The sequence below is a fragment of the Orcinus orca genome, chromosome 1 (genome assembly GCF_937001465.1).
Source record: "Orcinus orca chromosome 1, mOrcOrc1.1, whole genome shotgun sequence".
Taxonomy (NCBI): domain Eukaryota; kingdom Metazoa; phylum Chordata; class Mammalia; order Artiodactyla; family Delphinidae; genus Orcinus; species Orcinus orca.
Genome location: NC_064559.1, coordinates 52,777,191 through 52,804,846, shown reverse-complemented (window position 1 = coordinate 52,804,846; position 27,656 = coordinate 52,777,191). Strand labels below are relative to the sequence as shown.

Genomic DNA, 27,656 nt, shown 5'->3' with positions numbered 1-27,656 from the left:
GATGTCGCTGTACTTTCAAACACAGATGCAAAGTATGGGAGGAATCTTTTACTTTCAGTTGATTAATGTCAATACTGCTTGTTAAAGGCCCTTTGAGATTAAGGAATTTCAGCTCCATTAACACAGGGATAATCTGACAATCCTGTATTTCCAGGGACCAAATACTTCAGGTTTTCCAACTCCTGTCAGAACAGTACAACTTGGTGGAGGCTCTCCCTAGTGCTAGGATTGGCCTAGCTCAAGGTTACCTTTCTTCTTGGAATTAGACCTCTTTGAAAGGTAGTCTCTCCTACCTCATCTACTGTCTTTATCATTTTTTTTTTGAGTCATGCTGAGGGTGATATGTCTGACTTAGACTGTTATATAAACCTTTAAATAGCATAGTTTTGAAATATTTGAGTTTCACTTTTGCAATAAGAACTATATTTAGACATAATCACTTTGGATTTAATTTCCTCTTCTTTTTCTGGTATCCTAGGTGGAAGCTTAGGTTACTGATTTTAGATCTTTCTTCTTTACTAATATATGCATTCAGTTTCCCTCTAGGTACTTCTTTGTTACATCCCACAAATTTTGATGTCTTATTTTCATTTCCATTTAGTTCAAAATTAAAAAAAAATTCTCTTGAGATTTCTTCTTTGAGTATTGTTTAATCTCCACATATTTTCAAAATTTCCAGCTATCTCTCTGTTACTAATTTCCAGTTTATTCTTCATGGGTCTGGGAGCATACATTGTATGATTTCTAGTTTTTCAAATTTGTCAAGGTATGTTTTATGGCTCAGACTGTGATCCATCTTTTTGAATGCTGCATGTGAGTTTGAAAAGAATGTGTATTCCATTGTTGGATGAAGTAATCTATAGGTATTAATTATACCTGGTTGATTGATGGTGCTGTTGAGTTCAGCTGTGTCTTACTGATTTTCTGCCTACTGGATCTGTCCATTTCTCATAGAAGGGTGGTTGAAATCTCCAGCTATAATGGAGATTCATCTATTTCTCCTTGCAGATTTTACCTCATGCAGTTTGACACTCTGCTGTTAGATGCATATATGTTAAGGATTCTTATATTTTCCTAGGGAATTGACTCTTATCATTACATAAGCCTTTATCTATCCCTGATTCTTCTCCTTGCTCTGGATTCTGCTCTGTTTGAAATTACTGTAGCTACTTTAGCTTTCTTTTGATTAGCATGTTATATGTTACATGTGTTAGCATACTACATCTTTTTCAATCCCTTTATTTTTAATATATTTGTGTCTTTATATTTAAAGCAGGTTTCTTGTAGACAACATATAGTTGGGCCTTGTGTTTTGATCCCCACTGACAATCTCTATTTTTTTTTTTTTGTTTTTTTTGTTTGCGGTACGTGGGCCTCTCAGTGCTGTGGCCTCTCCCGTTGCGGAGCACAGGCTCTGGACGCGCAGGCTCAGCGGCCATGGCTCACGGGCCTAGCCACTCCGCGGCATGTGGGATCTTCCCGGACCGGGGCATGAACCCGTGTCCCCTGCATCGGCAGGCGGACTCTCAACCACTGCGCCACCAGGAAAGCCCTCTGTCTTTTAATTGGTGTACTATTTAGACCATTTATGTTTAAAGGGATTTTTGATATAGTTGGGTCAATATCTATTATATTTGTTACTGTTTTCTAATTGTTGCTCTTGTTCTTTGTTTCTGTATTTGTCTTCCACTTTTTTTGCCTTTTGTGATTTTAATTGATTATTTTATATCATTCTATTTTTTTCTTTCTTTTTAATAAAAGTTTTTAAGTGTTTGCCCTAGAATTTGCAATATATATTTACAGTTAATCCAAGTCCACTTTCAAATGATACTATATTGTTTCCCAGGTAGTGCAAGTACCTTATAATAATAAAATATTCCTAATTCCTTCCTTTGGTATCCCCAATTTTGGTGCTTAGCTAAGTCTACCTTAATACAAGCTGCTTGGTTATTTATCAGATGTACAATGCCGATATTTATTTCAGGTTATCAGAATGTTGTTCATTTTCCAAGTATATGTTCATTAAAGAATGTATATAACTTGTTGAGTGCTTGTAGTTATCTTTTTATGCTTTTTAAAGATTTTTTGCAAACAGTGATGCCAAAATTTTTCTTAAAAATAATTTTTAAGAAAACCTAGAAAAGCCAGACAATGGTTTCTGCATCAACTAAATTGACATTTCTGGAAAAAAATTTCTTAACAATTAAAGCAATATTTCCTGCCTCCCTTTTGCCCTCTTCTCATTTCACAGAATTCTTTTATTTTTCCTTGGTTCAGGGAAAACAACTCCCTGGAGTATATCTGACTATCTTCTTTCCCCTGTCCCCCTCCCCCATCGTGTATTTTAATGTGATCTTCCTGGTATCAGAGAAAATGTTAAACTCAAATAGGTGATCACTGACCCTTCTTACTACTAGTCTGAAGTTAGGTGCTTTTAGTTTAGATCTTTCTCAGATTTTATTAATGAATTCAACAAATATTTATTGAGTGCCTATCATATGTCAAGCATTGAGAACTCTGTGGACAATAAAACAGACATGGAAATGATAGTTTTGTGGGTAAAACAGTCATTGATTAATAATCTCACAAGGAAATATCCAAATATATCTATAACTGTAATAGGGAGATACATGGGACTGTAAATGCCTATAAAAGGAGATTTGACCTAGTCAGGGAGGTCAGGAAAGGCCTCCCTCAGGAAGTGGTAACACTTGAACTGAAATGTGAATTATGAGTAGGCAATAATGAGGAGAGAAAGATCCTTCCGTGTAGAGGGAGCAGTGTGGGCAAGAGCCCTATGGTGGGGAAGGAGAGTAGCTGGTATGAAGGACCAAAAGGTTTCAAGGGAGGCTGAAGGGGTGGGATGGGTAGGGACCAGCCTTTGTTGAGGAATTTTGGTTTGTTTTGTGTTGTTTTCATAAGAGTATTGGGAAGCAATTGAAAGGTTTTAAACAGTATGCAGTAAATTTGTATTCTGAAAAGATTATTCTGACTATAGTGGGAATGATGGTTTGCAAGGGGCTGTAGTAGATGTAGGTAGACTAATTTAGGAGGCTGTTATAATCTAGGTGAGAAATGATAGTAGGTTGATTTAGAGGAAATGGTGAGAAGTAGATAGATTAAATAATACTTAGGAGGGAAAATCAGTGAGTCTTACGGAATTGATATTAAATGGTAAGAGAGGGAGAGGACTAAGGTTTGGGGTCTGTACAGTGGAGTGGATGCGGTGCTTTTTATTAGAATAAGCAACACTGGAATGAGACCAGATTTTAAAGGAAAGATCACAGGTTAAGTGTTATACATTTTCAATTTGAGAGGCCACAAATTGTCAAATTGAATGTATGAGTATGTTGCTCAAAGGAGACAAGGTCTGAACTGGAGGTACTGGAGGTATAAGTTGCTGTGGTAACTGTGAATGATGATGTGCATGGTGAGAATATGGAGAAGGGGGTGCCTAGGACCCAATTTGAAGAACTAACATTTAGAGACTAGATAGAGAAGAATGCACCTCAAAGGAGACAGAAAAGGTGTGACCAGAGAGGTCAGAGGAAAAGCAGAAGTTTTTATTTTTTTAAAAAAGACTTTAATAATGGCATTAGGAGTCATCTATGTTTTTGTTTTCATTTTACAGTGTTTTCTTATTAAAAAATTATTATCGATTCCAGAAGTTGTCTGTTAAAAATAATCTTTATTTAGTGCTTTTAGACATATCTTTGTCTCTTAAATGAAAAGCAGTTGTGTACGTGTCAGGTGTGTCTTTGAGTTCTACTACTTAGAAGGGAGGTAGTTTTTGCCACAGGAAGTGTTTCATCGGGAAGCAGATGTGCTCCAGTGATAGGAGATGGGAAGGGGATGTTTTGTTATTAATTACTTAGCTTTGTATAAACAAAGACTTTGTATTTTTAAAAGATGTCTTCTTCTGGTTTATAGAAATTAATCCTATTTTTAAAGTTTTTCATGAGTTGATCTAAGAGGTATGTACTCTCTTTTCTGATAACAGAACTCCAGAACTCTTTGTTAATTGTAATATGTATTATGTCTTCTATTATAAAAGAGCATGTGGGATTTATAGTATAGAATTTCATTATAGAAAAGGTGTGTCTTAAGAAAGGAAGTGGTGGCAGACTAGTATTTGTAAACTGAGAAAGCTCAAGTTTTGCCTTTTCATCTCCACTTGCTTCCCTTAGTTGAAATAAATTTTAAAAAGCCATTTTAATGAGAAACTGATATCCTATTTTAACCTTTAAAAAAGAAAGAATTTTAGCATTTAAACGAAATAACACTATAATGTCTGGCCTTAATGTCACAATTATGCTCTGTAAGCCTAAATTTCTCAGCTACGTTCTGTGGATCATAATTTGGAAAATGCTAATTTAAAGAGGTTTTGGAATCCTGAACTGGGAATTAGGATACACCTGTGTTCTTCCTTTTGTTTGTTTGTTTTGTTTTTTGCTGTTAACTAAGTAGTCATGGACAAGTTCTTTTCTCTGGTCTTGTTTGCTTATATGAAAGAGTTGGTTAAGTTAATCTGTGATGACTTGTTTAGTTTTCTATTCTCTAATTCTGATTCTGTGGGTTAACATTAAGGCTTCCTTTTTCACTCTGGGTAGATTTAAAAATATATTTATTTAGGGACTTCCCTGGTGGTCCAGTGTTAAGACTCCATGCTTCCAATGCAGGGGGCGTGGGTTCGATCCCTGGTCAGGGAACTAAGATCCCACATGCTGTGTGGTGTGGCCAAAATAATAATAATAATTTAAATTTTCTACATTCAAAAGGAATAAAAATACCCACTCGTTGTAAAATTTCATATATTACAGAAATTAATAATATAAAAATAAAAATCTCCTGTAGTAACAAAAATAACAACAGATTTTATTATTGTTAAAAAAGAAAATATTTAAAAGAAATAGCAACAGATTTTTCTCTCCGTGCATATTCCACCATGTACATACTGATGTATTAGTGATAATCTTCAGTAAAAGTGGGATCATGATCTACTTTTTTATAGTATATATTGCTTTTCTACCTTATCTCTTAGACCTCTTACCACATAAATTTCTGTTTAAGTTTTTTCTTACTATTATGACTATAGTATATACTTAACAATTAAAAAATAAAACTTTAAGGATCTAAGGTGATTTCTCAGTTGTACTCCTCACAGGCATCACTCTTTAAAAATGTGTGTCTTTGTAGCTCACCCTAATATATGTGTTTGTTTTTACATAGTTCTGTACTGTGATTTATTTGTCACTCTCCTATAGATGGTCATTTGCATCTTCCTCCCTTGCTTCTTTCCATTAAAAAAATGCTGCAGTTCATAAAGTGCAGAAGATTGTTCAGTTTTTAATTGTGCTTTATTTATATGTGGTAGATAGTCTTTGCTGTCTCCAAGGAAGAGGTTTGGATTACTGTATATTTGATTCTCAGTGCACTACCATGAGCTAAGTCTCTATGTGATGTATATGCTCTCACAGAATATTTCAGGCAAATGTTCTCACTTTACCCTCAATCCCAATACAATTTTTTTATTTTGGTGAACTTGACTGAATCTTATGGGAGCCTTGAGAATTCCATTAGTCCTTTTATTTAAAAATCTGTCTGTAGTTTTTTATTCACAATTTGGCCCATGAATCAGCATAGGTATCAACTAGGAACTGGGTAGAAATGTAGAATCTCAGGCCCTCTCCCACATGTACTAAAGCAAAATCTACATTTTAATTCAATCTTGTGGTGATTCATCTACATGTTACAACGTGAGAAGCACCAATTTAGAAGCAGATCTGTTGCATTACCTTTTTATGCTTGGTCCTCTATGCCCACATCATGAGTTTGATCCTTTGGTTCTTATTGTTCTGATATAGAGAGGAGGAAGAAAAGAAAAAAATGAAAAGTTTAAACTAAAGAGTGGAATTTACTAAGGATAAGAGCTATTTCCCCTCTGCTTTTATTGTGCCTTTCAATGGTAAGGTCTCCTGTTGATTTTTACCTGTTTTTTACCATACCAGTTATATGGAAAAGAGAAAATATAGTCAGTTCTACTATCATGCTTGGTTTTGTTTTTGTTTTTTTTAAAAATAAAAATTTTTTTATTATTATTTTTATTACATGTTTTATTACATGTTTTTAAAAAATTCTTTAAATTAAATTTTATTTTATATCACGCTTATTTTGAAAATGAGGATTTGTACCATATGATTGATAGTAGGGAACAATTTGATCATTACATGAATTTTGTGTTTGCTTATGTGCCATTTGTTTGAGAAACGTTAGCTGAATACAGAAAACTATATCCAAGTAAAGCATCGTGTTGTAGCAAATACTGAAAGGCATACATCTCGACCAACTACTGGCTGCCTCAGTTCCCCATACTTGTTATGAGCCACATCCATCCACTTAAGTGTTATAGCTGTCCTTCAGATTTCAGATAACCCTCCTTCCATCACTTCACAAAAACACAAAAGCTACAACCTTTCTGATGCCCACTGCAAACTTCAGGGTTTTTTCAAAGTAGCGTGCTATATTTATTTTGGCATTTAGGTGTTTCTTAACTAACCTGTGTAAAATGGTCTACAGTTTTTATTAGCTTCTTATCTTTTTTTATGTGTCATTGTTTCTGAACGTTGCTTCCCAACCCCGCTTCCTCATAAGTCTTGAAGTTTTATTATGCAATTTTGTATAGTGTGATGATTTTTAGAAATGCATGTCACATTATAGCAGAATTGAGTATAACAATAGAATCTCAAGATTAAGAGAATCTCAAAAGAAATTGTTTCCATCCCTTATGCCTTAGACATGGTTCAAAATTCCCTTACAAATCACTTCCCTAACATTCTGTAGACCCCCCTTCCTAATGTCAGTCTTTCCTAGTCAACTGGCAGTTCCAAGAGGGCAGGGACAGTGTTCTATTCTTTTTTGTTCCTCTAGTATTTTTTTTTAAATAAATTTATTTATTTTTGGCTGCGTTGGGTCTTCATTGCTGCACACAGGCTTTCTCTAGTTGTGGCGAATGGGGACTACTCTTCATTGCAGTGCACTGGCTTCTCAGTGTGGTGGCTTCTCGTTGCAGAACACAGGCTCTAGGCGCGTGGACTTCAGGAGTTGCGGCTCGCGGGCTCTAGAGCGCAGGCTTAGTAGTTGTGGTGCACAGGCTTAGTTGCTCCGCGACATGTGGGATCTTCCCCGACCAGGGATCGAACCCGTGTCCCCTGCATTGGCAGCGAATTCTCAACCACTGCGCCACGAGGGAAGCCCCTCTAGTCTTAATACAGTGCCTGATACATGGCAGGTACTCAATAACAATTTAAAACATGGCTCTATGTGAATATAAGTACTTGTATGTTTATTTAGAGAATTCAGATGTTTCTTTTGACTTAGCAACAGAGTGGTTCTTAAAGCTGTGCTTTAAATATTACAGATTTCTATTAAGAAAATTAATAATAATTAGTTGATACTTGAGATGGCAGTAATGTTCTTGTTATGACACTTCAATCAGCAGCCAATTTTTATATTAGGATTCATAATGAATGTGGTAGTTCAGTGGCACTAGTGTCATTGTTTCTAATTTTAAAAATTATAAAACCTGTGAATATTTTCTTAAAAATTATAAATTCATTATATATATTTAATAAAATTCAGAAAACGAAGTGTCAAGTTGTCTTATATTCAGATGAAAGATAAAACTTGGAGAAATAACTAACATAAATGATGTTAGGCTTTCATAATGATAGAAGATAATTTGAAGCATTTGCCAAATCCACCTTTAGCCAACTGTGAGAGAGGTGAATCTCTTCATTTCTTTGATTATTCCTACTTAGAGACTGTCACTTCTTCAATCTATAGTTCTTTTGCTTTCTGATTTTGCTTGAATGTTTTTCTGTGCTGTTTATTATTTTCCATTTCCATATTCCTTAAATAGGGAAGTTTATGGTTAGAAGAATTGTAGTAGTTCCTTAGAAACTATGGCAGTTATTTTTATGTTACCTATTTAGTGTGTAAAAGTATTTTCTCATTTAACATTGAGTCTCTGAATTTTACAGTGTTGATTATGGGGCTCAAGTTCTACTCCTGTGGTGCAACTTTTCTCAAAATTGTAGTTTTAATTTAATTTTTCACTGAGGTATTTTAATAGGGTGATCTTGATTAAGTTCCCTCTCATGAAACCTGTGAAACTAGATACTTTGTTATATGTATTGCTCAAAAGATACTCTGAAATAGTATTAATAATATTACATGTAATATTAATAATATTACATTATTAATAATAAAAATATCTTACAGACCCAAAGGAAGTAGTTTGAAATTTAAAAAAATTTTGCTTGTGTAATGTCTTATTTTGATGAAATTTCAAACCTATAGAAAATTTGCAGGCGTACAAGAAACTCCCATATACCCTTTACCTAGATTCAATAATTGTGTACAGTTTGCCCCATTTCTTTGGTCATATTTTATCTACCTTTACATGCATAGTTTTTTCCTTGAGTCATTTGAGAGTAAATTGGAAACATCATGACTCTAGATCCCTAAATACTTCAGTGTGAATTTCCTAAGAATTAGAACATTTTCTTTCATAATCAAAATCAGGAAGCTTAATGTTGGTATGGTTCTATTATCTAATCCATACTCCATATTAAAATATTGTCAATTGTCCCAATAATGTTCTTTATAGCTTCTCCCCCCCACTTTAGGATCAAATCCAAAATTATGCATTATTTTTAATTGTTTCTCCTTAGTCTCCTTTGATTTACAACAGTTCTATTGCCTTTCTCTGATTTTCTTGACCTTGACATTTTTGAAGCAAAGGATACAGTTATTTTGTAGATCTTCTTTAATTCAAGGTTATCTGATGCTACTTGTGATTAAATTTAGGTTATGCAATTTTTGTTTTTTTTGGCAGGAAAAAATCACAAGCTATTCTTTCACAGTTCATCATATCAGGAGTTGCATAATATTGGTTTGTTCCAGTATTGGTATGTCTGTCTGTCTGTCTGTATGTATTCATTCATCCATTCATTCATCCTCTTCAATGTATTTACTCCTTTCCTCAAGCCTAAAATACACAGAAAGTGCTTTCAGAATTGCTAACCCATTACACTGGATAAGTAAACTTACTAACTAGAGTACAGTATTTACAGTTTTTTAAGGTAAAATTTAATTAAGGAAAAATGCATAAATCTTAAGGGAACAGTTGGATGAATTTGACAAATAAACATACCCATACTCACATGTACATCAAGACTTAGAAAGTTTCCATCACCCCAGAAAGCTTCCTGGTGTCCTTTTCTTGTTAGTAATGCCTCTACCCCTGACAACTGCATTCCTGATTTTTTCCCCTATTGTAGATTAGTTTAGCCTGTTTTAAAACTCTGTAGAAATGGAATCATATGGTATGTGCTCTTTTGTGTCTAGTTTCTTTTGTTGGCATAATATCTGTGGTATTCATTCACATTGTTTTGTTATTAGTAGTTTATTCTTTTTATAGCTGAGTTGTATACCGTTGTATGAAAACATCACAATTTGTTTATCCATTCTACTGTGATGGATATTTGGGTGGTTTTCAGTTTATGGGTATCATAAATAAAGCTGCTGTGAAGATTGAAGTACAAGTTTGTGTATTTTCATTTTTCTTGAGTAAGTGCCTGTGAGTGGAACTGATGTGCATTGGGTAGATGTGTGTTTATCTTTGTAAAAAAATTTTGTCACGTTTGTTCCATAGCAATTGTATCATTTCATACTAATTTTATTACTAATTATGAGATTTCTGGTTGCTCCACATCCTCACCAACGTCTGGTGTTATTAGCCCTTTAAGTGTTAGCCATTTTGGTGAATGTGAGTGATATCTCATTATGGCTTTAATTTGCATTTCTCTAAATCCTAATGAGGTTGAGTACTTTTTCCATATGCTTATTGACCATTCATATAGCTTTCTTTATGAAGGATTTGTTCAGCTCTGTCTGCCTACTTTTAAAAATTGGGTTTTCATTTTATTAATAAGTTGTAGGAGTTCTTTATATCTTGTGGTACAAATTGTGAGATGTTTGTATTGTGTATATTTTCTCCCATTTTGTAGGTTGCTTGTTGATTTCTTAATATGTCTTATTAGACATATTAAGGTTTTGATTTTTATGAATTCATATTTATTAATGTTTTCCTATCATTGTTATTACGTTTTGTACTCTAAGAAATCTTTGCTTACCTTCAGTTCACAAAAATATTCTCTTGTGATTTCTTTTACAAGCTTTATCATTTTATATTTTACATTTAGGTTTATTTTTCATCACAGATTAGTTTTTGTGGATTGTGTGATGTGCCATAAATAGAGATTAGAATTTAATGTTTATTGTTTTTCTCTTTATGCAGATTGACATTTCTAAGTATTTTTTTAAAACAAGGGAAAATTTTACAATTGTAATACACTCTAGTTTGATATATTATGCTTTTGGGAAAGCCAAATTCTTCAAAACTTCTTTAATATAGAAATGTGTAAATTTACAGACTATATAAACAAATGAAGATGAGATTATTGCTTTATGATAATGGAAATAATGAGAACATTTTAATATGTTTCAAAGAATAGGTATGTTACCAACTTTACTATTTGGCAGTAATAAGAAAGAGACTTAGTGTAAGAACTGTTTTTCATTGTATATATTCTACAAATAAATGGATGGTTTTTTAGTTTTCCACATGAAATCATCATTTTTTTATACAACTTGCAAAGTGATTTGATTGCCGTGTTATATCTCTTTTATTGGTGGTCTAAAGTCTGTCAGGCTTTCCATTCGAAACCCCTATTTTCAGGAGTTTATGAGCAGACAGTTGAAAAAAAAATTAAGCAGCCAAAAACTTGGCATTCATTATCTTGGTTCAATATAAGGTACTTGCTTTAACAAAATTTTAGGTAGTCAGCTCTTTTTTTTTTAACTTGTAAATAGCACAAAGAAGAATAAAGGAATTTATTTGGTTAAATAGATAGGGAATATTTTTCCAGACAACTTATCCCAGTTACATTTTCAAAGCAAACTTTTCCCTTCTAGAAATCATTTAAGTATGTACTTTCCTGTGTTCCAGTTTCCACAAGATGTTGCCTCAAGACTTTCCTTTTCCTTTGCTATAGTTCATAGCAAATATCCTCTATCCCTTTTTTTAAATCCATTTGTGCTTTTAAAATTCTCCCTAGTATGTTTACATTAAAAATAGCTTTATATTTTGACATTCTTTTGTCCATTTTTCCTCATCTTTGCAATGCCTACTTGCACAAAACAGTATATGACTTTACCTATTAGTTTAAAAACAGTATTAACTTTGAGAGAAGTTGTGGTGTAAATAACAAGGATTTTCTTGAAATGCAAACTTTAAAAACTATTCTGAAGAGCTGTCACTTAGAGAGCAGGCTTTTAGGCAGATTTTTTTCTTCTTCTTCCGGAAAGTGTGGATGTCAGCTTGAGTACTTTCACAATCTGTTTTTAACCCAGTGTCATTCACATAGTGAACACTTAACTGCTATTGGTCCATAAAGGTGTTTGTGGCTTTTTTATCGCTTTCATTTCACTTCTCATTTTTTAAAAACACCATTTCCTGAAAACTCAGTGCAGAAATATAACGTACTGCAGGAAGCGAGATGATCTTCTTTTGCTGTATTATGAAGATAATTTGCTTCAGACAGGAGGTTTTTGGGTGCTTGCTGAAATTTCGGAGATCTGGGAAAATGGGGTAATAACATGACACCAGCTCTTAAGCAGCAACATCTGCTGTGGTTCAAAGCCGCACAAAGAAAGCTGCTTAAGCAGTTGAATGTTTTGGACTGCACGGACAAGTGTGGTTCAACTGCAAAGACTGCAGAGCAGTGGAAATTTAAAGTTTCGAGAAGTTGTTAAAAAATGGAGTCATGGAAGATGAGCATCTTTAGGAGACAAACATCACCGTGTCCTCCGAGCTATCGAAGATCTTTGTCAGAACCTGATTATGCACATTCAGAGATAGGAACAAGCGTAAAGAGTTATCCATGGTGTGGTCCAATGAAAAGCAAGAGGAAGAAAAATGAACAGGCTGTTTCCAATCTAGGAAAGCCACTGGGTGCTTATCGGTGGCAAACACATCCCAGCTTTTGGTGGAAAGGGGGCAAAAGGGAGCAATTGCAAAATAATAAAGGAGGCTTGGATGAACCACGACAAGAGGTCCTGCCAAAGATGGTTGGGAATAATGTTTCTTCCTCTGCTAATGAGGTCCTTGGAACATCAATGGAGAAGCAGAACCTGGTCAACACTCGGTCACTTCGGGTTCCATTCAGCAGATCTCTTTCAGAGCCAGAGCACCGCTGCAGTATCAGATTTGTTAGACGGTGGCCGACTTCAGTGGGGTCAATGGAGTCTGAGCAGCAGGGATATTTCATCCGTGGCATTTTCTCTACTCTTTCCAGTGGCTTCTCCAGGATGCTGAGTCTAAAAGGAGAATCAACCAATGAGCCAGTAAGAGAAGGTATATTGTGATGAATAAGGGGAAAGTGGGAGGGCTCAGATTTAATGACTGTTGGAATTTTAATATTTGTGTTTTATAATAAACTATTCTGTTTGCTCATTATAAACTAATTTACTTAATTAGTACAGTTTTTAGAAAGTAATAAACACTGTTTTAGAGACTCAATGAATGATAGTAATTAATAGTAAAAAATGGATTTAGAAGAAATTTTTTATTACATTATACTCTTGAACTCTATTTTGGGGCCTGTGTAAAACTATTTGTTTTGTTTTGTCTTTTACCCTTTTTCATCCCGTTGATCTACTTTTGTACATTAAATGCAATTTAGAGGGAGAAATTATCAAATCATCTTCTCCTGACAAAGTTGAGAATTAAAAGGCAGAATTTCTACTATTATCTCTTCATAAAAATTGACAAATGTTATTAGAGAGAACTATTTAGAGCTGAAGTGTATTGATAGCTTTTAATAAGTGGGGCTTTTGATTTGCTCATGTCATAGTAATACACAATTTGAATGTGGAAGCAGAAGATGCAAATCTTGAATATTTCTTTAGATGACAAAATAGAAATTCGTGTTTGATGCGTTTCAGATAACAGAGTCTTCAGCATTTAAAAAAACTCATTTAGGACTTGTTTAAATTTTAAAAAGTTTTATATTGAGATAGCATTTTAAACTACAAAAAGAACTTAAATTTTTATCTGATTGCCTTGGAAATGATTGACCTTATCTGATGAAGTATTCCAATTATGAGTTAGGACCTATGTTTGTTTTTTGTTTTTGAAAACCTTAACACTGAAACTTTTGAAAACCTTAACACTGAAACTTTACCTTATCTTTGTTATGAGATTGAACATATCAGCAGAAGTTTAAACTCTTTCTAAAACTGTGGGAATTGTTGAATAATTTTCTTATTGGAGTACAATTTAATTTCTTTAAAAATGATATAAGTGAAAAATTGAGTAATTTTTCAAATATATTTGTGCCAGAAATTCAGTATTTCTCCTAAACCTTGTCCTCCCTTAGATTTCCCTTTGCCCGATGAGTTTTAATTATACTATTAAGTAAATATGTTTTCTTCTTACCCTTGGCTTATAGATAATTACAAAAAGAATAAAGTGTTTCTTGATGTGCCTCTATTAACATTCTGCTAAAATTTTTGAAAGGCTAGGTTGTTGCATTTCCTTGGATACTAGTATGTCTGTTTCCTTTCCAGGTGATCATAGGATGATCTAAGTAAAGGAGCATCAAAGGAAATAAAGAGTTTAAAAGAAATTCTTAGAATCAGTGCCTCTCAGTGGTTAACATGTATACATTTGACTAAAGAAGTCTATAGGTTTTTGAGGTTTTTTTTGGTATTTGTATTTACAAACATTTTTGGACTTTCGTAGTTAACTTTCAGTTTTTAGCAACTATGCCAACCTATTGGTAGCCCACTTATGTGTGAGGTGCTCTGAGAATGTGTCCCTGCTTCTTACACATTTATGGTCTACTTAAAGTGATATAAAATATTCTATATTTATTACTTCATAATATCTTATACATTCTAATCATATAATAATTATGCAAATGGAGGCTTAGACAGAATTTAAGGTGCTATTGTAAGGGATTTCGGGTCCACGAAGTAAAGAACAGTACATAGTGTTCCTACCAGTCAGATCAGCAGTTTTTATTTAGCAGTAACTATGATATCTCCTAAGTGCTTCACTAATGGAGAGTCAAGCTCTTAAGGCAGAAATATACTGTTTAATACAAAGACTGGAGCTAGTTCTTGTGTAGAGATTTCCTTTTCTCTTTGGGCGGTAGCTTCTACCCAGCCTAGAGTCTACGTAAGTGGTTTTCTAACTTTCTGCAGTTGTGAACCTTTCTTCATTTCTCATTCCCCACAGGGGAAAGAATACATTGATCCAGGAGACCTGAATTCTACTTCCATCTATGCCAATTCTCATTTTTGAAATTTAATCTCTGAATTTCTGTTTACACTTTTATGGGATAGTAATTTCTTTCTTACAAAGTGATAAATGAAATTTGGAAACACTATGTAAATTATAGTTTATGTAGCATTTATTCACAAATGCTGTGTGAGTAGAACGTGTTCTTATCAGAGTTGCTATTATAGTATTATGGCAAGATGTGAAATTATTAAAATATAGATGTCTTTAAGAAAATCAATATATTTTAAAATTTGAAACCCACTAGTGTTTGTTACTTTTCTTGTTTGATAGGAATTGCAGCATATGAGGGGCATTAAATAATGTAGTATGTATTTAAAACATTTAAAATAGTGTTTGGCACATAGCGGTTGTTCAGTATATATATATATATATATATATATATATATATATTTTATTTTTTTTAATGTGTTTTCATTGTTTTCAGTCAAAATGTTTTTTCCCATTTTTTTGAAGTATAGTTGATTTACAGTGTTCAGTATATATTTGATATTGTTTCTATTAAGAAAGTGAACTTAATAGGGATATAGTTTTAAAAAAATAAGAAAGAGAAAGAGGATACCTGATCATTGAATTTGTTATAATTACCAAATGTAAATAAATTGTAATGTGCTAGTCTTAAATTCTGTGAATCTGAATCTGTTCTGAGCATGTGTATGTCTGAGTATATATAAGTAACAATTCTTTGTGTCGTAGCTGAATACAGTTAATCTCATGCTTAAAGCAATGAAATATACCATACTCAGGATTACTAACCAATTGAAGAGGTAAAAGCTCAGAGGTTTCACTACTGTACTATGTTTAACCCTCCAGCTATACAGTATGTATTCCTTCACCTGCTACAATATAAAAAATAAAACTTGTGCTTCTTATAGCTAAAAGTAATTCCACCTGCTTTGGGCCCATGTCTAATGGTGTCTCCATGCTTGCAATAGTGGAAATAAATTGAAACACCCAATAAAAGAGGATTAACTAAACAGATTATGACATATAAAATCAACAAAATACCATATAGTCTACATAACTGTCACTTATTAGCTGTGTGAAACTCAGAAGAAACTATAAAATATAAATATACATGGGATGTAAACTATATATATCCCATGTGTATAACACTTAAAAGGAGAAATTACTGGGAAGCAATTTTATTCCTAAATTATTTTTCTTCCTCTGTCAGTAGGTATAGATAGGACTGAAAGCTTAAATAAAAAAAGTAGGAAAAGAAATTAAATATACCTTATGTAGTTCTCCTTTCTGGTTACAGTTAATATGTTGTCTTTATCTATAATGTCATAGTAATAACAATATCCTCTCTCCCCGTGTTACATTTTTAAAGACCTCCTAACTTAGGAATTAGAAAGCTTTACTTTTTTCTTCAAGATAATTTTCTTTTAATTGTCTCATTCAAATTTAATCAACTTATTAATAAAAAATCTAATTCAAAAGGGCCTTATACATTAAATCAACAGACACTGCTCTTGGTACTGGGAACACAGCACATTATTTAATTAAGTAACTGGTGACTTCCTCACTTATTCTAGGGAGTCAGTACCTAAATTAGAAAAAAAATAGAGTACTCAGTTCATAAGATGTACATATAATACCTCAGATCTTATCTGTCTATTTGCTTTATATCGTAATGAATTAAAAGAGACCTCTTTGCAAAATGCAGAGAAATATGTTCCTTTCCTGCCATTTCTCCTAAGAATCATTGCATTTCAGTATGCATAACCCCTACCCAGCTAGCAGTTTGTCACTCATCTGTTGCTTTTAAGCTGTCTTGCAGTTGTCAGTCCAACGTTTTGTCACTTATGATATTTATGATGTCTATTGTTAAGCAACTTTGAAGTTAATAAATATGTTTTTAAAAACTTAGGCAATGAACTTTAATAATTTATGCTATTTACATGTAACTTTATTGTATTTAAAATTATCCAACATATCAGTATAATTCTTCTGTTTTTAAATAAATGTATTCTGGGTGTATTAGTCTGCTAGAGCTTCTATAACAAAATACCACAGACTAGGTGGCTTAAAAAAACAAATGTATTTTCTCACAGTTTTGGAGGCTAGGAGTCTAAGATCAAGGTGTGGTTGGGCTGCTTTCTCCTGAGGCTTCCTCAGCTTGTAGACTGGGCTATCTTCTTGTATTATCACTTGGCCTTTACTCCGTGCACAGGCAACTCTATTGTCTCTGTCTCTTCTTAAAGGGACACCAGTCCTATTAGATTAGGGCCCCACCCTTATGACCTCATTTAACCTTAATGACTTCCTTAAAGGCCCACAGTCACACTGGGGCCTAGGGCTTCAACATACGAACTTTAGGGTCACACAGTTCAGTCCATAACATCAGGGAATAAAGGTCTCATCAATTATGAGGTCATTAATGCAATATACTAGCATAAATTTTAAAATGTTATATGACATAGTCATATATATGCTCAAACTTAAAATAATTTGTTATGAAGTTAAGTAGCTTTAGAGAAAAATAGGCTATGTCACTTTAAATTTGTCTTATTTTTCTCATTGTATATGTATATTTTTAAAATGGTTATAAACAGTGTAAGTTGTATTCCTTTTTTTCATTTAAGACTATTTCATATACATTCCCATCTATTGCCCAATAATAAAAATGTTGAGGATGTGGGATACTCTGCTAATCTATTACATTGAAATGTTGAAGTAGGCTCTGTTGGACACTTCAGTTGTTTATAGTTTTTTTCCATTACAGTTTCTCCTTATGGATACGTGCCCCACCCCCCTTTCCCTGATTTGGCTTATTTCTTTGGGGTTATACTAGGAATGATTATACTGCAGAATATGACTATCTCGTAGCTCATTATATATTATAAGATTTTCCACTAGAAAGATATAACACATTAATAATGCCCATAACAATTTATGAGTACAGTTTCCCCCCATGACTTTACCAAATCTGGGCTTAAGCATTGCTTTATTATAGTTCTGTGATTTGTGTTTTACTCATAGCATAGGGTGAGGAAAAAGAAAAGATCTTTAGAGTTGGATGAGTAGGTTCAGGTTTTTACCCATGTGGTTGTCTAGTTTTATATGACTGAGAAAGTTTCACATAACCTTTCTGAGCCTCCATTTTCTCATCAGTAAAGTGTGGAATGGTGATAACATCTTGTAGGGTTATTATAAATAGTAACTGAAACAAGATATCTAGCTCTTATTAGGTACTTAGTTAATAACATTTTTATGATTATTAGTTTAATAGGTATATAATATTACTATTGTATTTTTATTTTATTAGTGAAGTGGTATATTTTTCTGTAAAATAGTTTATATTTGTAATATAATATTTGAGTATTTTTCACATAGACCCTCTTGTTTCTTTTGACTATCGAGTGGAATCTGAGTATATGTAGCAATATTTCATTTATTTTCAGTTACTCTACATTGTAGGTTTTAAAATCATTTACATTTATCCCAGATATTTTTGTTTTCAAACAAAATTTGTGCAGTTTAAAAGACTTATTCAAACCTTAAAGCATGTTTGTGATCCTTCTTCATTTCTTGACTATTTAGAAAATTTATCTTAACAGTTAGTACAAATATATCCTTATAGTTAATTATTTTAAAAATTTGTTTTGCTAATGCTTAATTATATTCTATCTGGGATTGATTTAGTTGTATGAAGTGAGGTATAGAGCTAATAAGCAAATTATTTGTAACTTAAAACCTTTGTAACAAATTATTTCTTTCTACATGATTTCAGTATGTGTTTAAAATATTCTTTTTTATTAAAAATTAAAAAAAACTGAAGTATAGTTTTTTGGTGTTTTTTTTTGCTGCGTTGGGTCTTTGTTGCTGTGTGCAGGCTTTCTCTAGTTGCGGTGAGTGGGGACTACTCTTCATTGCGGTGCACGGGCTTCTCATTGCGGTGGCTTCTCTTGTTGTGGAGCACAGGCTCTAGGCACACAGGCTTCAGTAGTTGCAGCATGCAGGCTCAGTAGTTGTGGCACGCGGGCCCTAGAGCGTGCGGGCTTCAGTAGTTGTGGCTTGCGGGCTCTAGAGTGCAGGCTCAGTAGTTGTGGTGCACAGGCTTAGTTGCTCCGCAGCATGTAGGATCTTCCCGGACCAGGGATCAAACCCATGTCCCCTGCATTGGCAGGTGGATTCTTAATCAGTGCGCCACCAGGAAAGTCCCTAAATTGAAGTATAGTTGATTTACAGTGTTAGTTTCTGGTATAAAACAAAGTGATTCACTTTTTTATATATATATTGCTTCCATGTCTTGGCTATTGTAAATAGTGCTGCTGTGAACATGGGGGTGCATGTATCTTTTTGAAATAGAGTTTTCATCTTTTCTGGACATATGCCCAGGAGTGAGATTGCAGGGTCATATGGTAACTCTATTTTTAGTTTTTTAAGGAAACTCAATACTGTTTTCCATAGTGACTGAACCAATTTACATTCCCACCAACAGTGTAGCAGGGTTCCCTTTTCTCCACACCCTCTCCAGCATTTATTATTTGTAGACTTTTTAATGATGGTCATTCTGAGCAGTGTGAGGTGATACCTCATTGTAGTTTTGATTTGCATTTCTCTAATAATTAATGATGTTGAGCATCTTTTCATTTGCCTATTGACCATCTGTGTATCTTCTTTGGAGAAATGTCTACGTAGGTCTTTTACCCATTTTTTGATTGGGTTGCTTGGTTTTTTGTTATTGAGTTGTATGAGCTGTTTGTATAGTTTGGAAATTAAGTCCTTGTTGGTTGCATTGTTTGCAAATATTTTCTCCCAGTCCATAGGTTGTCTTTTCATTTTGTTTATGATTTCCTTTGCTGTGCAAAAGCTTATAAGTTTGATTAGATCCCATTTGTTTATTTTTGCTTTTATTTCTATTGCCTTGGGAGACTGACCTAGGAAAACACTGTTATAATTTATGTCAGAAAATGTTTTGCCTATGTTCTCTAGTAGGAGTTTTATGGTGTCATGTCTTATATTTAAGTCTTTAAGCCATTTTGATTTTATTTTTGTGTATGGTGTGAGGGAGTGTTTTAACTTCATTGATTTACATTTACATTTACATTACACCACTTGCTGAACAGACTTTCTTTCCTCCGTTATATATCGTTGCCTCTTTTGTCAAAGATTAATTGCCCATAGGTGTCTGGGTTTATTTCTAGGCTCTCTATTCTGTTCCTTTAATTCATATGTCTGTTTTTGTGCCAATACCATGCTGTTTTGATTACTGTAGTATTGTCTGAAATCTGGGAGGGTTGTGCCTCCAGTTTTGTTCATTTTTCTCAGGATTGCTTTGGTAATTCTGGGTCTTTTATTCTCCCATATAAATTTTAGGATTTTTTTTGTTCTAGTTCTGTGAAAAATGTCATGGGTAATTTGATAGGGATCACATTAAGTCTGTAGATTGCTTTGGGTTGTATGGCCATTTTAACAATATTAATTTTAAGAAAATTAATTCTTCGAATCCAAGAGCATGGGACATCTTTCCATTTCTCTGAATCATCTTCAGTTTCCTTTAGCAGTGTTTTGTAGTTCTCAGCATGTAAGTCTTTCACTGCTTGGTAAGGTTTATTCCTAAATATTTTATTTTTTTGATGTGACTTTAAAAGGGATTCTTTTTTTACTTTCCCTTTCTGATGTTTCATTGTTAGTGTAAAGAAATGCAGCAGATTTCTATGTGTTAATCTTGTATCCTGCTACCTTGTCGAATTCATTTATCAGTTGTAGTAGTTTTTGTGTGGAGACTTTAGGGTTTTCTATATATAGTATCATGTCATCTGCATATAATGACAATTTTACCTCTTTCCTTCCAGTTTGGATGCCTTGTATTTCTTTTTTCTTATCTGATTGCTGTGGCTAGGACTTCCAGTACTGTGTTGAATAGAAGTGGTGAGAGTAGGCATCCTTGTCTTATTCCAGATTTTGCCAGGAAGGCTTTCAGCTTTTCACTGTTGAGTATTATGTTGGTTGTGGGTTTGTCATAAATAGCTTTTAGTATGTTGCAATATGTTCCTTCTATACTTACTTTTGTAAGAGTTTTTAATCACGAATCGATGTTGAATTTTATCAGATTCTTTTTCTGCATCTATTGAGATGATCCGGGGGTTTTTGTCTTTTCTTTTGTTGATGTGGTGTATCACACTGATTGATTTGTGTATGTTGAAACATCCTTGTGACCCTGGGATGAATCCAACTTGATCGTGGTATATGGTCTTTTTTATGTGTTATTGGATTTGGTTTGCTAATATTTTGTTGAGAATTTTTGCATCTATATTCATCAAAGATATTGGCTTGTAATTTTCTTTTTTTGGTAGTGTTTTATATTTAAAATATTCTGAATGTCTCTATGTCTGTTTTTAAATGTTCCCTGGAATTTCTCTTATTTCACAGATTTTTCTATTTCTAGAAGCAATAAGGTGTTTTTTTTCCTGCAAAATGAAATAGCCTTTTCTCCAATTATAAAAGTAAAAAAAAATTTTCTGTTTAAAATTTATGCATAACCTATCTGATTCTCTATTTTCTTTACGATAAAATAGAGCTAGTATTACAAATGTCATGAAGTTATTATAAGGATTAAATCAGATAGTATGTGTCAAGCACATTACCTAACTTACAGTAAGAGCTCAATTAATGGTTTAAAATAATAATAATGCTGTATGTTCATGAAGATACACCTTGGAATCTTTTTTCGGTAGACTTAATAAATAAAAATGTTCCAATCTTAGTTATATATTTATAAATCAGTTTTGTCTAAGTGTTATTTTCTAAATGTGTTCTTAAATTCTGGGAATACTTTACTTTAGCTTCCTGTTTGCTAACTGTTTAATTAATAGAAGAACTATTGCAATTTTTTACAGTATGTAGTCTTCCCAATCAAGAGCACCACGTGCATGTGTGTGTGTGTGTGTGTGTGTATACACTTCCATTTGTTCTTGACTTCTTTAATTTTTTCCATTGGAATTTTGCATATTATTTTTAATAAGAGAAAAAAATTAACCTTCAAATATTATTATACTTATGATTGGGCTCTGTTTTTATTGCATATATTACAGTTAATTTTAAAGATGGTAAGGAGGTACATTGATCTTTATGGTGAGCTCTAGTTTATTACTGATTAATTATCTGATATTTAAAATCACCTTATTTTTGAAGCAGAATATTTTAGTGAAAAGATTGGTCTTTGGAGACATAAAAACCTGTTTTCAAACTCTTTTTATGTCATCTATTTGCTAAGTAATTCTTGGTGAGTTTGTTTGACTTTTTTGAGCCTTAATTACCTTCCTCATATTTAAAATAAGGACAATATCTATATTGAAAGATTATTAAAAAGCAACGTAATGCAGTTGTCAAGAATCTGAGGTTTTCTTTACAGATATTTGGGATGTAAACCTGGCTTTAAAGAGAATAATTAACACCAACTTTAGGATATACCTTTGCTGGGGAGAACTAAGCAGACATGAAGGGAAGGAATGCATAGGTTGATGTAAGTCACTGGCATTGTTTTCATTAGGGGTTGAATTATGGTTTTACCAATATATGTTGCGGTACAAATAAGGAGATAAATGGATGAGTTGATTAATTTACAAATCAGGCCATGCATGACTCCTTAATAACAATAGGTCATGAATGAAGAATGATAATTAAAGTGATTAAAGATATTCTTAAATTCTGCCTCTACCACTCGTTAGTAATGTGACCTTAGGCAAATTACTTTATCTCCCTAAGCCTCAGTTTCCTTATTTGTAAGATGAAGTAATATCTTCTTTGTATGTTGTTGTGAGGGTCAAATGAAAGGGGATGTGTAAAGTTCATAGCATGTGCTCATCAGGTAGTAAGAGCTCAATAAGTTAATACTCAGTGGTTTGTTGGAGGCAGCAAGCAGAAGCCAGTTTTGTGCATCTGTTCCCAATTCCCATAGTGACATGGCAATGATAGCTTTAAATTAGACATGGTGGGACTATTTATACTCCAGAACTGTTACAGATCAGAGAGGGGTGGTGGTTGGGGTGATGGTGGTGTTTCAGGAGCCGCAGTGTTAAATGTTTAACAACAACCACTGTTAACTCCTGTTATTATTTAAATATTTAGAGTTAATAACTAGCATTATTGAAGAAAATATGATTTTGACTCTAGAAATAAATATGCTTTTTCTCACATGAAGAACTTTTATATTTGATATTCTATAGTATCAATTAAAGTTGAATACTGAGTTGTTATTAAATGCCTTATTGTCATCTACTGAGATCTATTTTTTTTACCATTCTTTTTCTATTATTTTACTAACATTGAAAGTCTAGGATAAACTATGTATGGTGGATAATTGGTTTGAGGTATTTTTTGCTGAGGTATGTTAGCCCCTTTTTTTCTTTTTTTTGTAAGTCATCTGTAACTATGTTTCTCTTTGAGATTGCACAGTAATTTTTTAAATCTTATTTTGAGTGATTTTGTGGTCAAAACTATGTATTAGTTTTTAGCCCCTTGAATAAAGTATAATCCTTTTCTGAATATTAGAATGATATATAATACTTTGGAAATTATCTCTAGTGAATTCATTCATGGTACCTTAATTATTCAGTGATATTTTTTAAAAGGTGATTTAATATTTTGCATTCCCTATTATTGATAATTGTTTTTCTACCTCTTGTTTCACTTTGGTGCTTTCTGTTTTTAAATTATGTTCACGTGAATTTTCAGTATATTAATATGTGCTAAGTAAAATAACCTCCAACATTAATAAAATTTGTATTTATTTTTGCCTCATATTTAAGTAAATCCAATTAATATAAATGCAGCTAATTATTAGGTATAATCAATAAAAAGAACTTGCTTGAATATTTTAGTTTATTTCCCTCAATGAATTTGTATCAAATGCTTCAATGAGTCTCTTCTTTTTTAAAAATTTTATTTATTTTTTTTATTGATTTACAATGTTGTGTTAATTACTGCTATACAGCAAAGTGATTCAGTTATACATATACATACATTCTTTCTTATTTTCAACGAATCTATTCTTGAAAGTAGAATTTTCTTGTCCTTTTTGTCTCATGCTTAAATGATCAGATTTCACTCTTTCCATGTGGTTATGTAATTTCTGAGCAATCTGAATAATAAAATGAAAAAAATATGTGCTTTATATACAAAGACTTTCCTTAACAAATAACTGGTTTGATTTTCTTATCTAAAACAAAATAGTTTAACTTAAATTCATCAAGTCAGTAAGTAAATCGATAAATTTATAGAGAGCCAGCATCCTAAGGAATAAAATCTCCTAGCTATTTATTTATTTATCTAAAATATCCTAGTGTGTTTTCAAAAAAAAAAAAATTATTCAGCTGGTATCCCACCTTCTCCTGGCCGCCAGTATCTTTTTTCATGCTCATTTTGTAGAAATTTAAGTTAGAGAGCCATTGATTATCAAACCCTTAGATAACCAGAAGATATTCTTTACTGAGATATTAGGTCCAAATGGTAGTTAATGGTGACATCAACCGTATAGCAGTTTTTCTAGTCTATGCCCAATAATCTTGAGTGTTGAGCTACCTCTAACCTTGAATAGAATTTATCACTTCATAGGTATGTAATCTGGACCTGTCTTTCAGCGTTAGAATTTGTTGATAATCTCAGTTTCCAAAATCAGAGATTCTAATTTTTGACATAAGCTGAAAGCTAGTAGAATTCTCAATAACCATTCTAAAACTTGCTTAGTCATCCAAGTAATAATATATTTTTTTATATACTTGCAGCGGGGTCATTTTTTGCTCCTTAAGCCTATAAAGATTAGTAATTCCTTAGTTTTCAGTTGCTCATAGTTTTCCAGTAAAGTCTTAACAAGCAAAGTAAAGCAAAAAGAAAAAAAATCAGAAAGAATTTGGTTTTAAATATTGTGATTAATAGTTTATTTCACTGGTTGGAACTTTATGTTGTGACTTTCACCAAACACTAGGATCTCTGGCATTTACCTTGGAGCAAAATTAACCTGTGACTTTTTATATTGGGCTCTGATACCTTAATGTAACTGGATCCAGATCTTCCATTCTTTATTGACTTCCTTCATTTTTTCTTCATCACCAGCCGCTGAGGATGATACAGAAAGGAATATAGCCCATTATCCATACTCCACACTACTTTACAACATAGTGAAGAGGCAGATATGTAAACAGATAAATAATAGTCCCTGAGAAGATGTCATTTGAAATAGATTTGGATGAATAAAAGTCTCCCAAGTTAAGTAAAGGAGTTAGGGGTATTCTAGACAGAGGGAACAGTGTGAAAGCCAGGAGTACATCTAGGGAATGGTGAGAAGTTCGCAAGGTAAAAAGTGTAGAGTATGTGAAGATGAGTAGATGTGACTGGAAAGGACAGTGGAGGGTCATTGTTTGAAGCATTCTATGCTGAGTACCTAGCTAAAGTTTGAACAGATATTTTAAAGTAGGAGATAAGCAGGAAGATAATTTTATGTTAGCATGGAGGGTGGACTAATGATGGAGAGATACAATTAAATTGTGCCAGAATGAGACATGATAAAAGCCTAAATTAAAGTGTTGATAATGACTGAGGGTAGAGACTTAAAAAGACTTTTCTGAGGTAGATTGACAGAATATGAAGAATAATGCAAAAGACAAATAGGAATCAATAGTAACAAATTTTGTAGATTTGGAAAATGGTGACCCCTTTAACTAAATTTGAGAATAAAGCAGAACAAATTCGTAGGGGAAGTCAGTGAACATGTGTTCAGTATTTTCTATATGCTTGGTTTTTCAACCTCCGGGTACTTTATATGCATTTATCTGGTTTAACCCTCTGAATAATCCTGTGAGGTAATTATTCTCATTTTAAAAGTAAGGAAGTAGAGGCCCAGAAAGGTTTAGTTACTTCCCTTAGACTATGCAGCTAAGTGGTGTCTCAGCTAGGTCCAGGTCTCTCTGACTTCAAGCTCCTGTTCTTACCCTCCATTTTGTGATGTGATGTTTGAGAGTTTTTCAAAAACCTGGGAATAGCTGTCCAATGAGCATTGAGGAATAAAGGGGCAGGAGTTCAAAAGTAGAGACCAGGTCCCATATGAAGATATACAAGGATGTTGAAGTCACAGGAGAGTATGAAATCACTCAGTGGAGGATGTAGTGTGAGGGTAATGAGTGTGTCAAGACTAGCACCCTGACCTTGGCACATCCGGCTATCTTACTCCAGGCTAACCAGAGTCTATTAGCAGAGCCACTCAACTTTTACATAGACTTGGAGTTAACCTATCGTGGTGGCAAGTTTAACATTCTTACTTTTATACCCCACACAACTTATTTATTTAACAGCTTATTGAGATATAGTTCACATACCATACAAATTACTCATTTAAAGTTACAACTCCAAAGAAGATATACAGACTGCCAACAAACACATGAAAGAATGCTCAACATCACTAATCATTAGAGAAATGCAAATCAAAACTACAATGAGATATCATCTCACACCAGTCAGAATGGCCATCATCAAAAAATCTAGAAACAATAAATGCTGGAGAGGGTGTGGAGAAAAGGGAACACTCTTTAACTGTTGGTGGGAATGTAAATTGATACAGCCACTGTGGAGAACAGTATGGAGGTTCCTTAAAAAGCTACAAATAGAACTACCATACGACCCAGCAATCCCACTACTGGGCATATACCCTGAGAAAACCATAATTCAAAAAGAGTCATGTACCAAAATGTTCATTGCAGCTCTATTTACAATAGCCCAGAGATGGAAACAACCTAAGTGTCCATCATCGGATGAATGGATAAAGAAGATGTGGCACATATATACAATGGAATATTACTCAGCCATAAAAAGAGACGAAATTGAGCTATTTGTAATGAGGTGGATAGACCTAGAGTCTGTCATACAGAGTGAAGTAAGTCAGAAAGAGAGAGACAAATACTATGCTAACACATATATATGGAATTAAAAAAAAAAAAAGTCATGAAAAACCTAGGGGTGAAACAGGAATAAAGACACAGACTTAGTAGAGAATGGACTTGAGACTATGGGGAGGGGGAAGGGTAAACGGTGACAAAGCGATAAAGAGGCATGGACATATATACACTACCAAACGTAAGGTAGATAGCTAGTGGGAAGCAGCCGCATAGCACAGGGAGATCAGCTCGGTGCTTTGTGACTGCCTGGAGGGGTGGGATAGGGAGGGTGGGAGGGAGGGAGACGCAAGCGGGAAGAGATATGGGAATATATGTATATATATAACTGATTCATTTTGTTGTGAAGCTGAAACTAACATACCATTGTAAAGCAATTATACTCCAATAAAGATGTTAAAAAAAAAAATAAAGTTACAACTCAATTGGGTTTTTTTGAATTGTGGTAACATGTACATACCATAATGTTTACCATTTTACCATTTTAAACATTTTATTTTTTAACAGTTTTAAGTGTGGGGTTCAGTAGAATTAAGTACATTCACATTGTTGTGCAGCCATCACCACCATTCTTCTCACAGTGTTTCATCTTTCTAAACTGAAACTCTGTATCCATTAAACAAATACCTCCCTATTCTTCTCTCTCCCCAGCCCCTGGTAACACCATTCTCCTTTCTGTCTTGATGAATTTGACTACTCTAGGTATTTCATGTAAGTGGAATCACACAATATTTGCCCTTTGGTACAATTTAGTTGTTTTTAGTATATTCATGGTGTTTTGCAGTCACACGGCAATCAATTTTATAACGTCAAAAAGAAACCCTGTACTTATTAGCAATCACTTCTCAAAGCACCCCCTTCTCCCCCTGCCATAGGTAACCACTAATGTGCTTTGTGACTATAAATTTGCCTTTAGATTTCATATAAATGGAATCACTCAATATATAGCCTTTTGTGTATCGCCTCTTTTACTTAGCATAACGTTTTCAAGGTTCGTCCATATTGTAGCATCTATCAGCGCTTCTTTTAATGGCCAAGTAATATTCTCTTATATGGATATATCACATTTTATTTATGTATTCACCAGTTGATGGACATTGAATTGTTTTTACTTTTTGGATATTATGAATTATGCTGCTTTGAACATTCATGAACAAGTTTCTACGTGGACATGTTTTCATTTCTCTTGGGTATTTACCCTTCTATTTTTGAAGGACACATCCTGCGTCCAAGATAATGGATTAGTGTTTTGAGACTTTAAGTTACATTTAGTTTCCCATCTTTTATCTAAACATGTAACAATTTTGCCATTTTATTTGTGTGTTATATCT

General features: G+C 33.4%; 1 protein-coding gene across 9 annotated transcripts in view; it reads left to right on the top strand.

Annotated features, from left to right (window-relative positions):
- Nucleotides 1–27,656, top strand: part of RASAL2 (RAS protein activator like 2) — a 382,318-nt gene that overhangs the window by 114,003 nt on the left and 240,659 nt on the right. For 2 of the 9 annotated variants that reach the window (XM_049700863.1, XM_033428149.2), the window contains exon 1: nt 10,785–12,478. The exons of 3 other annotated variants lie outside the window; for them this stretch is intronic. In XM_049700863.1, the coding sequence (XP_049556820.1) occupies nt 11,881–12,478 (598 nt within the window). In that variant the 5' untranslated portion in view covers nt 10,785–11,880. Of the gene's footprint in view, nt 1–10,783; nt 12,479–27,656 lie in introns of those variants that run through there. 4 more of the 9 variants (XM_033428146.2, XM_033428148.2, XM_033428147.2 and 1 more) reach the window with 3 other exon arrangements.